General features: G+C 41.5%; 1 protein-coding gene across 2 annotated transcripts in view; it reads right to left on the reverse strand.

Moving 5' to 3' along the window:
- The window catches only part of pou6f2 (POU class 6 homeobox 2), a 559,448-nt gene that overhangs the window by 365,526 nt on the left and 179,318 nt on the right, over window positions 1–14,604 (reverse strand). For both annotated transcript variants that reach the window (XM_072571171.1, XM_072571172.1), the window contains exon 3: window positions 6,922–7,013. In XM_072571171.1, the coding sequence (XP_072427272.1) occupies window positions 6,922–7,013 (92 nt within the window). The remainder of the gene's footprint in view (window positions 1–6,921; window positions 7,014–14,604) is intronic.

The following is a 14,604-nucleotide window of genomic DNA, read 5'->3' on the forward strand; positions in this document are numbered from 1 at the left end:
ATTCTTGGCAGATCATGGACTATCTCATGCTGTCTGCATTGCTACTCTTTTGAAGCCAAAGAAATTCCAAATGGGACGCACAGCCATTTGTATCTCCCAAACCGCATTCAGAGTGTGGTTAGAAAACTACTGCTTTCATCAAACTTCACTAGCCATCCTTCACATTGATGGTAGTGAAGATTTTATCTTTGCAAGTTGTGACAAAATTGCATAAATGACTGGCATGGGGTAATAAGCTCCTTTCAGATTTTTATTTAGATCCTTCTACAAATACTCCAATTGCTTTGGCAGCATGATACCAGTGAAACATTCTGCAGGAATTATCACTATTTTGATTACTCTCTTCTTTGCTAGCTCTTCTAATTTGTTTTCCATCTGGTCTCGAGGGCAGTTGGAAGCTTCCTTGGTAAATATTATCTTGGTCTTACACTCATCTACTTTGAGATGAGGTTATCCAGGAGGATATGCAAATCTGTAAACATTGCTGTACTTCTCGATGATCTGTTCAGCTGTTTAGTGGTTTTGCATGCTGTGATACACTGCAAACATCTTTAGGCACATTGATGGATAACACCCTAAGTTTTAGACTTGCTTTAAATGACAGAAGTCACAGATGACAGCAAAAGCCATTCCTAACTCCAGATCTTCAGTTTTGTTATTGCATTGGGCTCTCAGACTACATGCATCCTCTCATTAGAAGAATGGGTGTCTTAACTTTGGGATCTCCATTTTGGATCACCATTTTGAACCATTTTACACATGTCTGTGAAAGTCAATGTTGTAAGGAACACCAGTATCGGATCTATGTTAATCTGATTTTGTCCTTATGTGATCATCATTCCAATAATTACAAAGAATCTATAACCTATCAACCTGGCTGAGCCAACCTTTTGCATGTTGTACAATGATTCATCAGAGTCTTCTGCTGATCTGTCTCAAGTGGCCTTCTATATTGTCTTTTGTGCTTCCTTGCAGGTCAACATTTGCGCACAAAAGGGTTTGGATTCTTACAGTGAGAATTCCTCATTCCCCACACTGAATATCCCTCCTCTTCTTTTGTGAGATTTCCTCCTATTCTTTGTCCATGACCTTTCTGTTCTTTTGGCCTGGAATATATGTCAGCATAATGCAAAGCCTGCACTGTTATGATTTGAAAATGCATTAGTTGTGGATTTGATTTGATTTGATTTATTATTGTCACAGGTACCAAGACACAGTGAAAAGTATTGTTTTGTGTGCTACCCAGATAAATCATACCTACATAAGTACATCAACATAATAGACCAGAATATGGAATATATGGGCGGCACGGTGGCACTGTGGTTAGCACTGCTGCCTCACAGCGCCAGAGACCCGGGTTCAATTCCCGACTCAGGCTGTGTCAGGCAATTCCTGACTGTGTGGAGTTTGCACATTCTCCCCGTGTCTGCGTGGGTTTCCTTCAGGTGCTCCGGTTTCCTCCCACAGTTCAAAGATGTGCAGGTCAGGTGAATTGGCCACACTAAATTGCCCGTAGTGTTAGGTAAAGGAGTAAATGTAGGGGAATGGGTGGGTTGCGCTTCGACGGGTCGGTGTGGACTTGTTGGGCCGAAGGGCCTGTTTCCACACTGAGTAATCTAATCTAATGTAAGTAATCTAATCATAGTGTTACAGCTACAAAGAAGGTGCAAAGAAAGATCAACTCTAATGATAATATATGAGAGTGTCTGATCATAAGTCTGAAAACAGCAGGGATGAAGCTGCTCTTGAATCTGTTTCCAACTTTTGTGTCTTCTGCCCAATGGAAGAGGGTGGAACAGAGTAAAACCAGGATAGGAGGGTTCCTTGATTCTGTTGCCTGCTTTCTCAAATCAGCAGCAAGTACAAATGGAGTCAGTAGAAGGAAGGGTGGTTTTTATGATAGATTGGGCTGCGTTCACAACTCTGACCTGTAGCTCAGCCCTTTTAAGGCTTTTCTGTGAGTTATTTCTCTTATACCTTAGTTAATATGCTCCCAGTACAGGTTCCCTTATGTCCTAGATAGTCTTATCTTTAATTTGACCAACTTTTAGATTCACAAATTCAGAGAATTGCTTTATGTGTTAATGCAGTTATGTATTAAACAATGGACCCTTTCACCCTGAGCCCTAATACAGAACACATAACATTCATGAGTTCTATTCACATGAGGGTCAAAGTGTGCTTTCAAGGCTTTCATAATTTCTGTAGTCTGTTTATTTACTCGTCTTCAAAGAGATTTCAGATAGAATACATACTGTAACAGTCTCTTGTCAGCAATGGTGAAATTGTTCAATGCCAAGAATACCATTTTGAGTTCTATCTTGCAATTAATGTTCCCTCTTTGCTACACAGAGTTCTATCCTTTTAGCAGCAGAATGGAATTGCTCATCTTCCCTTGCAATCAAGCCAACCAGTGGTATTCCAAGAGATTCTCACACATTTGAAGGTTAGTTTCTTGTTGATTTATTCTGTCTGTTGCTGTGGTCCGATAAATGTTATTTGCTTTCCATTGTTGTTTGTAGTTGAAAATGTCTGTAGGTACAGGTGACATGGGGCTGAAGGCTTTTATAGCATGAAGTTTTTTTCCACACATGGATGCTTTATTTTAAGTAGGAGAAAGTGATGCTGGAGATCAGAGCTTAAAAATGTGTTGCTGGAAAAGCACAGCAGGTTAGGCAGCATCAAAGGAACAGGAGAACCGACGTTTCGGGCATAAGCCCTTCTTCAGGAATGAGCCTGAAGAAGGGCTTATGCCCGAAACGTCGATTCTCCTGTTCCTTTGATGCTGCCTGACCTGCTGCGCTTTTCCAGCAACACATTTTTATGCTTTATTTTAAGGCATGTCTTGAAGAATAGATGGAAACTAAATGCAGCAAGCCAAACTGCTGGAAGGGGGAAAATCAGAAATAGAAGAAGGACCCTCAAGAAGAAGCTATATCTATCCAGGGTAATCAAAGAGTCATCGAGATGCACAGCATGGAAATAGACACTTTGGTCCAACTCATCCATGTCAGGAAACAATTCTCTTTCCTCAGCCTTCCTCAGAAGGACAGGAACAATGTGTGAAAGGTCTGTGCTTTGCTAAGGATGTTCTCACTGAAATCTGTCATCTGTTGTAGCCACAGGTATAACCTCACTGCAGGGCAAGGTCAACTTTACCAGTGGTTGTGAAGGTGACCAGACCAACGGACTGGTTGACTGGCTCCTTCCAGGTTGGATTTAGAAATTCTTGCATCTTCTTAAAGTTTGCCATCCATCATTGCATAAGGAAAACTGATCTCTCAACTCAATAGCCTTAACTACATTTTATTTTTGTCTCACCACTTAGAGATCCTGCCTTGAAGTTGCCCTCCAAATTAGGTGCAGTGCAAGTTCCTCAGCTGACTACATCCTGTGTGAAATCAACTGATGGTATTTTCATCATTACTCCTTCCTGTTTCTCCACTGCCTAGCCAGGATCCAATTCTTGAGGGATTAAAGGCACAAAACTAAGGCTGTCAAATTATTCTAAAAGACAGTAAGGTAAGTGGTGTATGTTTATTTCTTTTACAGCTTATGGGTGGAAAATTGCATGTGAGGTGGAGGATTATATCTATGGCTTCAACAGTTATGGAGTCATAGAGTCATAGAGATGTACCGCATGGAAACAGACCCTTTGGTCCAACACGTCCATGCCGGCCAGAAATCCCAACCCAATCTAGTCCCACCTGCCAGCACCCGGCCCATAACCATCCAAACCCTTCCTATTCATATACCCATCCAAATGCCTCTTAAATGCTGCAATTGTACCAGCCTCCACCACTTCCTCTGGCAGCTCATTCCATACACATAACACTCTCTGTGTGAAAAAGTTGCTGCTTAGGTCTCTTTTATATCTTTCCCCTCTCACCCTAAACCTATGCCCTCTAGTTCTGGATTCACCCAACCCAGGGAAAAGACTTTGCCTAGTTACCCTATCCATGCCCCTCATAATTTTCTAAACCTCTATAAGGTCACCCCTCAGCCTCCGACACTCCAGGGAAAACAGCCCCAGCCTGTTCAGCCTTTCCCTATAGCTCAAATCCTCCAACCCTGGCAACATCCTTGTAAACCTTTTCTGAACCCTTTAAAGTTTCACATCTTTCCGATAGGAAGGAGACCAGAATTGCACACAATATTCCAACAATAGCCTAACCAATATCCTGTACAGCCGCAACATGACCTCCCAACTCCTGTATTCAATACTCTGACCAATAAAGGAAAGCATATCAAGCGCCTTCTTCATTATCCTATCTACCTGCGATTCCACTTTCAAGGCGTTATGAACCTGCACTCCAAGATCTCTTTGTTCAGCAACACTCCCTAGGACCTTACCATTAAGTGTATAAGTCCTGCTAAGATTTGCTTTCCCAAAATGCACACCTCGCATTTATCTGAATTAAACTCCATCTGCCACTTCTCAGCCCATTGACCCATCTGGTCCAGATCCTGTTGTAATCTGAGGTAACCCTCTTCGCTGTCCACTACACCTCCAATTTTGGTGCCATCTGCAAACTTACTAACTGTACCTCTTATGCCTGCTTCCAAATCATTTATGTAAATGACAAAAAGTCGAGGACCCAGCACCGATCCTTGTGGCACTCCACTGGTGGCAAACACCTTCTCCATGGCTTTAAGACAAGCAGGCATAAAATGTATTTTCTGCTTAGCTTCTGCTGTCGCTAATTGTGTGTCATCTCATTCTGCAGGTATCAGGTAAGTGTACCATTGAGTGCTGTGCAATCTGGATGTTGTGACTGTCATGGTTGAGTAGTTGGCAACGTTTGCAAGTTTGGAATGTAAGTATGAGATCTACGACATTATTAAATGTGTGACAGAGAAGTGAGCTTTTGGAAAGGAACTATGAGCCCTGATTAATATAAGTTAGTTGCAGGTAAATGATAAAGGTACAATATATGCAGCAGGTTTTGAGGCATGAAGTGCAGCTGAAGATGCATGGTTTTGAAACTGATCGTGAATACGTATGCAAGACATTCAACTTCTTATGGCATTCCGCATTCAAGCCTTTGGGGAAACTTGACTCTTGGCATTGAACTCCATGGCAGTTTGCTCTCCTTCCATGAGTCTGGAGAATTTCTTACCTCCTTCAACATAGGACACATTTCCTCCTTTCCACCTTGTCCACCATGGGTCCCAATGCACCATAGGAAAACCTTGGAGCCATGTTCTCTTACGTAATGTTCTCTTCAATGGTTGACACACTAGGTTAACTTCCCATGCTACTGTCAGCACAGTCTCCAGCTACAATGCACCTCCCTTTTAAGAGGTGCATATCAGCTTTCAGTGTTGCTGGCCACTCTGGCTCAGTCATCCAGCCAAAAAAAAACACTATGTTTAATGTTAGCTGGATGCTAAAAAGCTTATAATGAGCAGGCAGCAGCAATTTTATGTGCTTCCAGCATTACAATCAATGGGCAGGAGTTACTCATGCATATCTGTGTTGGGGTGTAGGGTAGCACCATACACTTGCTTTGGGACTTTCAAATTTAACTACTGTCTTTCTTTGTAGACAGAAGGGAGATTATTGAAAGATTCATCAACATTCCTGTTGATCAGTTTCTCCCAAACCCTACTGTAATATTAATATGCCAGCATAAAAGACATTTTATTTAAATTCTTGTCAGACACATTAACATAATAGTGCTAATCTACCACAACAAAGGATATTGATTTTCTGCACTGCGGGGAGCAAAAGTGCACTCAAGATCTGTGCACAGAGCAGGGCTTAATGAAAGTAGACAGACTAATTGAACAAACATTCATGATGCATTATGCTTTTTGCAACTGTATTGCTGACATATATCAACACACTGTGGTGACCCCTTTTGACTAAGCCTACCACTAAAATACAGTAATAACGCAGGTAATTAAAGCTGCTCAATTATTATCTACTAAGACTACACAGGTTTGGATGTCACATATAACTCCGCATGACCTATGTCTCAATAATGAGATCTTGAAGCCCAGCTAATGGAAAGCTGTTGTTGTTTGCTCATTGTTTGTCTGTTTAGTTGCTTGAGTTTTGTGATATTATTCTATTTACAGCTTATGGGTGGAAAATTAGGTGCGAGGAGGAGGATTTCGTCTGAGGCTTCAGCAGTAGTGTTCTCACTGTTGATAACTTACAGAAAGATCTTTACTGAATCTGAATATTAGGATTATTAGTATCACCAATTCCAGATAGCTTAAAATTAATGGGAACTTGGATTTCCGATTTCATAACCCTTGTTTGAATGTAGCTGAAGGGTTCTTCCAGCCATCCATTGACAAATTACAGAAGTAGAATAACAATGAGGTTCATGGCCTCTGCATATTATTTTAAGTGTTAGCTCATATCCATGGAACAAACTGGATGCCCATCTACCCTCCCATTTCCATTCAAGTGAACAATTTCCTCTGCCTGACCCAAACCTGCCTGCCTGTTTCTTGTGGTTCAAAAAAACTTTGGGGGTGGGGGTGGTGGGGGGAGCAGCACATTGATGAGAAAAGCATATGGCCACGGCTCAATCATTGAGAATGCTGGTGACATCAAGGACAAGAAGCCAGACACTGCAGCACATCTGGCTACAATTGGATAGGTTATGTTGGAACCACATTAAAAAAAATACTGACAAGTTTAGCTGGTAACCATCTTTGAAACTCACAGTAATATCCTGCAATTCCTTAAAATATCTGGAACACTTCGCTCAATGTTTCTTACTCCTTCAGTGAGAACAAATTATTGACCAATTCTGGATAATGTGCCCTGAATCATGCAGTCATTTAACAGAATTGGAAGAGAAAAAAGACATTTCTTACACAAAGATTGATGTGTAGTTGTATATATGGAGAAACAAGTGAGCCAGGCAAACTCCACTGCCTGTAAAATTGCTATCTACGCACCTGTGCCCCGACTGAAAAGGAAGGGTGTGTTTGGCTAGGCTGGTGCTGGTCGGTTGTGACAGGTTCGGTGTGTGTCGAGCTTCCTCTGGTGCCTGAAACCCAAACAGAAGAACAAATAAATATCCACCATCATTTTCCATTTCAGATGTCACACAAAACCCATTTTATTTCTGCTAAAACCACTGAATTCATGATGGTCTGAAATTATTGCTTGTTTGCACAATAAATCCATTCAACTTGATTAACATCTAATCAAAGTACCACTATCACAAAATGCTTACAAGAAGCAACTGATTAAAACATATGCACTGATCTAACGTATCAAAAATAGAAGTTGAAGCACTGGATGGGTGTAAGCCACTCGAGAGATGGCAGCATGTGAAGCATTCAAGGCTCATCAGCTCAGTGAGCAAATTCAGCCTTGGGATGTCGCAGAAACATTTAGCAAGCTGAGGAAAATTCTCAGTTAATTAACAACTGATTCAGCAGTAAATGGAAATTATTCACACATGAAATACAATGCATGCCTGTATATTTCCAAACTGACAATCAGTTGCACACCTGAACACATGGGGGAGAAATTAATAACATGCCAAATCAAGTGTTTCGGTTTTACACCTCAGATGTAAACTTTTTTTTGATATCATGGTAATCAAGTAAATTTTTTTAAAGGTATATTTTTATTGAAAAAATAGATTTTTAAAATATTACAATAAGTACAAAACAATACAATTCAAAACAATACAAAGAAAGAACACAAATGTTTAGAAACCCAACCCGCCCTCATGTACAAATGTATAAACATTAATTGAAAGATACATAATAAAAAACCCAACTAACTATTTAACTAAATAAATAATAACCATGAACAAACTAATAGATAGTAATAACATAACTCAGCCAAACAAGACACTCATACGTTCGCAGTTCCTCCTCTCTGGATATTGGACTCGTAAAACACAATCATTACGCCTGTATAAAAGCCCTTATTAGTGTGGCAGATAAATCTGTGTGCAGGTATTCCAAAAAGGGTTACCATGTTTTATAAAAATTCTCAGTTTTGTGCTGTACCATATTTGTGAGAAAATCCAAGGGGATATACTCCTTGCCAACCCAATAGGCCCGGGGAGGGGGGGGGGGGGGGGGGGGGGGGGGATGGTTTCCAGATACCCAACCTAGCAAGATATTCTTCCTTGCGCAGGAAGTGAGGACGTTGAAAAGTTTTTTCTTATGCACCAGGCCAAGAGGAGGAGAGATTGGATCCTTCTCCAACCTTACACCCAAAATCCTCTCCATTGCACCTGCCACAGCACTCCAGTATGTTTGAAGCCTACCACAGGACCACAGACAATGGGTGAGAGTGCCTGTATAGACCTTGTACTTGGGGCATGTTGAAGATACCCCTAGTTTAACTTTTGACAAATGGTCCGGAGCCAAGTGGACCCTGTGGAGAATCTTCAGCTGTAAAGCATGGCTCCTATTGCAAATTGATATCTTTCTTGCGTTTTCTCAAGTATCTTCCCATGCCTCTGAGGAGACCTCAACACCTGGCTCTCTCTCACACCCTGCAGAGTTGATTGAAATCATCTGAGGGGGCACCCCCCAATTGATGATATAAAGTGCTGACAGAAAAGTGTACTCTTAGCACTGAGCACCCTCCTCTCTATGTTGGGTTTGTAGGGATGTGTCAAAAGCATAGTTTTTTTTGTTATGGCAATATTCCCTGACTGTCGTCATTTTGTCCAGGAACAGCAAGCTAGTAAGGGGGCATCTTGCCTGGAAGGTCTCAATATCTAACCACATTGAAAGAGGGTCCCCACAGGCCCAATCATTCCCATAGAATAAAAGCGAGCTTAGTTGGTAGATTTTAATGTCTGGTGTGAAATCTGTGTGGATTGAAAAGAAATATAGAACCCCTGCCTGTAGGGTGGAGACGCCTCCAGACGTCCACCAACCCTAACACCCCACACAGATCCACTAATTGTTTAGTTTGTACAAAGGGTATCAGGGGCTTTTGGGCAACCTGTCTACTGTGGGATCCATGAGACAGTTAAAATCTCCCCCTATAACAATATGCTGGGATGCAAGACTGATCAGCTTAGAGAACGCATCTACCAAAAATTTGAGGGAATGGGCCAAAGGGCAATAAACATTTATAACACCATATTCTTCCCAGTTTATCAGGGCTTTAAGAATTACAAACCTCCCATATGTGTCTTTAAGACACTCTCGTAATGGAAATGGGAGATCCCTTCGAACCAATGTAACCACTCCCCGAGTTCTGGTATTAAAAATGAAAAGTAAATCCAATCAAAGCCATTCTGCTGTAGTTTCAAATGCTCCCTACCATCCAAGTGTGTCTCCTGTAACAAATCAATATCCACCTTCTCCTCTCGAAGACTCAGAAGTACCTTTTACCTCTTAATTGGTGAGTGACTCCCCTTGATATTCCAAGTACACCATTTAATCAAGTCATTAGCCATAACCTTCTGCGGTAACATTTAAATTCCAGAGAGGAGAAACTCGAACCACAAATCGCTGAGCATTTCTGTCACAAGATCCATCAAACATAAAAACTACACAAACTAAAACCATTCCAGTTAACAAGCCTACAAAGTTATCAGAGATTATATACAACAAAAACCCCAACATATAAAGCGCCAACAGCACTGAAGAGGGGAACTCAACCCCTGCCCAAAGGGGGCAACTACACATCCCAAAACCCAATTTCCCATCCCGCTGCCAAGACTGCAGCCTGGGGATTTAAATACCTGAACCGGGTATAACCTGCCCATAAGTAGGCATCTAGCCATCCCAACCATTTTCCCGCCTCCCATCTAGAGCTGCACCGCAAACACAAGCAGAAAAGAAAGAAAATACACCATGGAAAAGCAATGTGAATAAAGATTTTTTTTAAAAGAAAAAAGGGGTAAATACATCACCCATCCTTTGGTATAACTTAGAAATTGAAAGTACACATCTCAAGCACGACCAAACATAGTTTAAAACAGATTATTGCCAATAAAAAAAGGTAAAAAAAAACTCAACTGGACTTCCTCTATTTTAGAAAGAAAAAAGAACAGAGACATATCCAAACAACACTACTATTTGCACATACTAAATTGTTCAGATTAGGTTAATTTGTCCACAAAGTCTCTTGCCTTCTCCGACATGTACAGATCCACCTGAGGTGATCTGAAGCACTGCCAGATACCTCAGAGTACTGGATCCCAAGTTCCCTCAGTCTCCTCTTGACACCGTCATAGGATTTTCTTTTCTTTTCTGGATCACTGCCGCTGAGAAGTCCTGGAAGAACATAATCTGAGAGCCCTCAAAAACTAGGGCCTTCGGATCCTTCCCCTGGATTCTGGAAGCTTCCGCGATTCTCTCCTTCTCTTTATAATGATAAAACCGCACCAAGAGAGGACAAGATTGTTGACCCAGACCTGATCCCAGTGACCCGGTGAGCCCTCTCGATCTTCAAGCCTCTCATTCCAGCCTCCAAGTTAAGGAATTTTGGCAACCAATCCTCAATAAATTCCACAGGCCGCTCACCTTCCTTAACCTATGGCAGACCGACAATCCAAATATATTTTCTCCTGCCCCTGTTCTTAAGATCATCCACTTGGTCACGCAAATCACGGACCTCCGTCTGCAGGGCTTGGATCCTATCTGTGGAGGAACTGGTATCAGCTTCCACAACTGTGACTCTGTGTTCAACCTCATTCAGGTCTCCCAGCTGCTGTTCAGACTTCTGCAGCATGATAGAGATCGGGACCTGCTTCTCATCCAGCATCTCCCGAGATTTCGCCAGGTCCTTCACCAGGACCTGGTAGGTAATCGAATCAAAGGATCCAGCAGGCTGGGTGTTCCTCCTCCCTTCTTCGGCATCTCTGGATGGTGAAAACGCAGCTAAGTTGATTTTTCACAGTTTCCTGGGTCTCCATGACCTTTCCAGAGCCCCAGGATATCGCAACAGTCCAGGTAGGTCGGGTTAGAAGTTCGTCCCACTTGTGCTGTGGTGCGGAGCTCTGCGATGCGATCCTCCTTGTTTGCCGCCATCTTGGATCCCCTCGATAATCAAGTAAATATTAAGGCTTAACAAATTGCAGATAATCAGTAGAACTTAGTATTCAATATGAATGTATCTTAATTTTTGTGCCACATTAGGACTCTTCCACAATTAAACAAAATTAGATTCTGAGAACTATTCCTATGTTGGACATTATGAGAACATTGAATTTAGGAGCATGAGTTGGCCAATTGGCCCTTTGAGTTTACTCCAATAAGATTATGGTCGATTTGGTTGTGGTCTCAGCTAACTTTCATCCTTGTCTCCATTATACTTGACTCTCTTGTCTATGATAAAAAACATAACACAGCCTTCAATAAATTTAAAGACCCAATTCCACTACCTTCTGGGAAAGAGAATTCCATGGTCTAATGACCTTCCAAAAAGAGAATTCTCCTCATCCAGGTCTTAAAAGTGAGGCCACTTATTCTTAAATGATGTCCCTTCAACTCAAGGGGTTTACAGAGAGATATAAATAGATGAAGTGAGTGGGCAAAAATCTTGGCAGACACAAAACAATATTAGAAAATGTGAACTTATGTACTTTGGCAGGAAGAATAGCAGAGGTGACTTTTATTTAAATTGGGAAAGATAGCAAAAACACGCAGCACAAAAGGATTTTGAGGTCCGAGTGCCTGAATCACAAAAAGCTCGCATCAAATTTAGCAGGTAATAAGGGAGCAAATGGACTGTTGACCTTTGAAGGGAATGGGAGCATAAATATAGGGAGGTCTTGCTAAAACTATACAAAACATGAGTAAGACCGTAGCTGTGAACAGATTAAGCCCCATTAGCTAAGAAAAACTATACTAGCAATGGAGGCAGTCCAGAAAAGGTTCACTAGGTTGAATCTAAATACGCAGTATTATGTCTAACTTGGGCACCACATTTTAAGATGTCCAGGCCTAAGATGAAGAAACATATAAGACTCTGGGGTTTCACTGGCCAAAGTGCCAGTAGACAGAAGCCATTAATTTAAACAAAATCAACAAAGGTGGGAGAAAGCAAATTTTCTTCATATGGCAACATGTTATGATCTGTAATACATGGATGAAAGGATGGTAAAAGCAAATGTAATTGCTATTTTCAAAACATATTAGACATATGTGAACAGTACATATTTGCAGTGTACATTGTGAATAAAATCAAATAAATTACATTCACTGTTCAGTTCTTTCAATGAGCCAATACAGCCACAATGGCCGAAAGGTCCCTTCTGTGTTGGTGGATTTTATGCTAGGGACTAAATTGGGTTGGGATAGCTGGTCGGCATGGACAGGTTGGACCAAAGGGTCTGTTTCCATGCTGTATATCTCAAAGGCTCTATGACCCTAAATAGTCCATATTCTAAGTTACCATGAGAAGTGCCATATATATATATAAATAGACTTTGAAAATCAGATGCCATCAAAATGTGCTCCCATCATATTGTATGTGGCAATATGTGGACAAGTTTGAAATTATGCTGGAACCCAGATAAACCATATCCTGCTATGATATGGGAGCTCACCTTATGATAATCAGGACAGTATAGTAGCACAACAGTAGCGAAAGTGAATCCAACTGGTCACCAACAGGCTCAGAATAGTGGTCTTAAATCCCAAACAGGATCATGCAGGTGCCTTACAACAACAGGTGGAATCAGTGTTGGGGGGCACAGGGAAGGGAAGCAGGAAGCAAGTCACAGGGGTATAGTATGCGAGCATTACTAGCCAGCTATTCTTCAGTGAAACTTTGAGGCAGGCACTGTGGGGTCTGGTTCTTTTCACTTCACTGTCTTTCAGTGAAAATCACTTGTGAGCCTTATGAACTTAAATGGGGTCAGAAATCAGGTTTTGGTCGATGAATCAGGAATGGGGAATGGGGAATAAATGCTGGCCTAGCCAGTGACATCTACATTCTGTGAATGAATAAAATTACAGGATTTAGCAGAGTCAACATGGATTTATGAAGGGGAAATTATATTGAACAATTGAGAAATGAAGCAGGCCTAACAGCATTTACAGAGAGAGAAACAAAGTCAATGTTTTGAATCAAACATGTTCCTTCTTTTGAATTTTGACTTGATATGAGAGAACTTTAATTAGATTAGATTACTTACAGTGTGGAAGCAGGCCCTTCGGCCCAACAAGTCCACACTGCCCCGCCGAAGCGTAACCCACCCATACCCCTACATCTACATCTACATCTACCCCTTACCTAACACTACGGGCAATTTAGCATGGCCAATTCACCTGATCTGCACATCTTTGGACTGTGGGAGGAAACCGGAGCACCCGGAGGAAACCCACGCAGACACGGGGAGAATGTGCAAACTCCACACAGTCAGTCGCCTGAGGCGGGAATTGAACCCGGGTCTCCGGCGCTGTGAGGCAGCAGTGCTAACCACTGTGCCACCGTGCCGCCCATGCCTTTTGCCCATAACTGTTGGATATAAAATATTTAGATTACCAGAAAAAAAGTTTTGGTAAGTTTCCACACAAGACGTCAGCGTATGTGGATATATGATATAGGAGAAGAAATAAACCATTCTGCCCCTTGAACTATTTACATTTCAAATTCCATATTTCCATCTATCCAACAACCTTTGATTCCCTTGCCTGCCAAGAATCTATTCATTTTTGCCTTAAAAATATCGCATGAGGAGGAATATACTGGAGTGGATTGAGAACTTGTTGATGAACAGAAAATAGTCCAGAAAAAGGATCATATCCAGGTAGGATGGCTGTAACTGGACCACAAGGATTATTATTTAGACCCCAGATATTCACAACCTACATCAATGGTTTGGATGTGGGAATTAAATGTCAAATTTCCAAACTTGCAGATGTTAGAAAACTATGTGAAAGTGCAAGTTGTGAGGAGGATACTTCAAGCAACTTTGAAGAAGCTAGGTGATTGGGTGAAAAATTGGCAAATGGAAAGCAATGTAGAAAAATGTGAGATTATCCACATTGGTTGGGAAAAGGAGGCTGGGCAGTGTTGAATTTGACAGAGACTTAGGTATCCTTGCTCATGAGTCACTAAAAGTTGACTTGCAGGTCCAGTTAGCAATTAAGAAGGCAAATGGCATTTTAGCCTTTGTTACAAGAGGATGCAAGTACAGGATAAAGATGTCTGACTGCAATTATACATACAGCCTTGGTGAGATCACACCTGGAGTATGGAGTGCAGCTTTGTTCTCTTTACTTTTGGGTAGATGGGACAGATCTTGCAAACAGGATCAGGAGAAAGAGTAAACAGCACTGTGATTCTCTGACAAGGACTTGGTAGATGGGGTGATCCAGTGACAGAACATTCTCGTAAAGCATAGACAATAAGAAATAGGAAGAGGAGAAGGCTATTTGGCCCTTTGAGCCTACTCCGTCAATCAATAGGATCATGGCTGATCCGATATTCCTTGTGTCTACGTTTCTGCCTTTTGCCCATAACTCTTGATTTCCCTATTAATCTAGAATGTTTCTATCTCAGCCTTAAATATATAAAAGGATTCTACCCCACAGCTCTCTGTGACAAGGAGTTCTAAAGACTCACAACCCTCTGAGAGAAGGAATTCCTCCTCATCTCAGTATTAAATTGGTACCCGATTATTCTGAGTCTATGTTCTCTGG

The sequence above is a fragment of the Chiloscyllium punctatum genome, chromosome 5, assembly GCF_047496795.1.
Source record: "Chiloscyllium punctatum isolate Juve2018m chromosome 5, sChiPun1.3, whole genome shotgun sequence".
Classification (NCBI taxonomy): domain Eukaryota; kingdom Metazoa; phylum Chordata; class Chondrichthyes; order Orectolobiformes; family Hemiscylliidae; genus Chiloscyllium; species Chiloscyllium punctatum.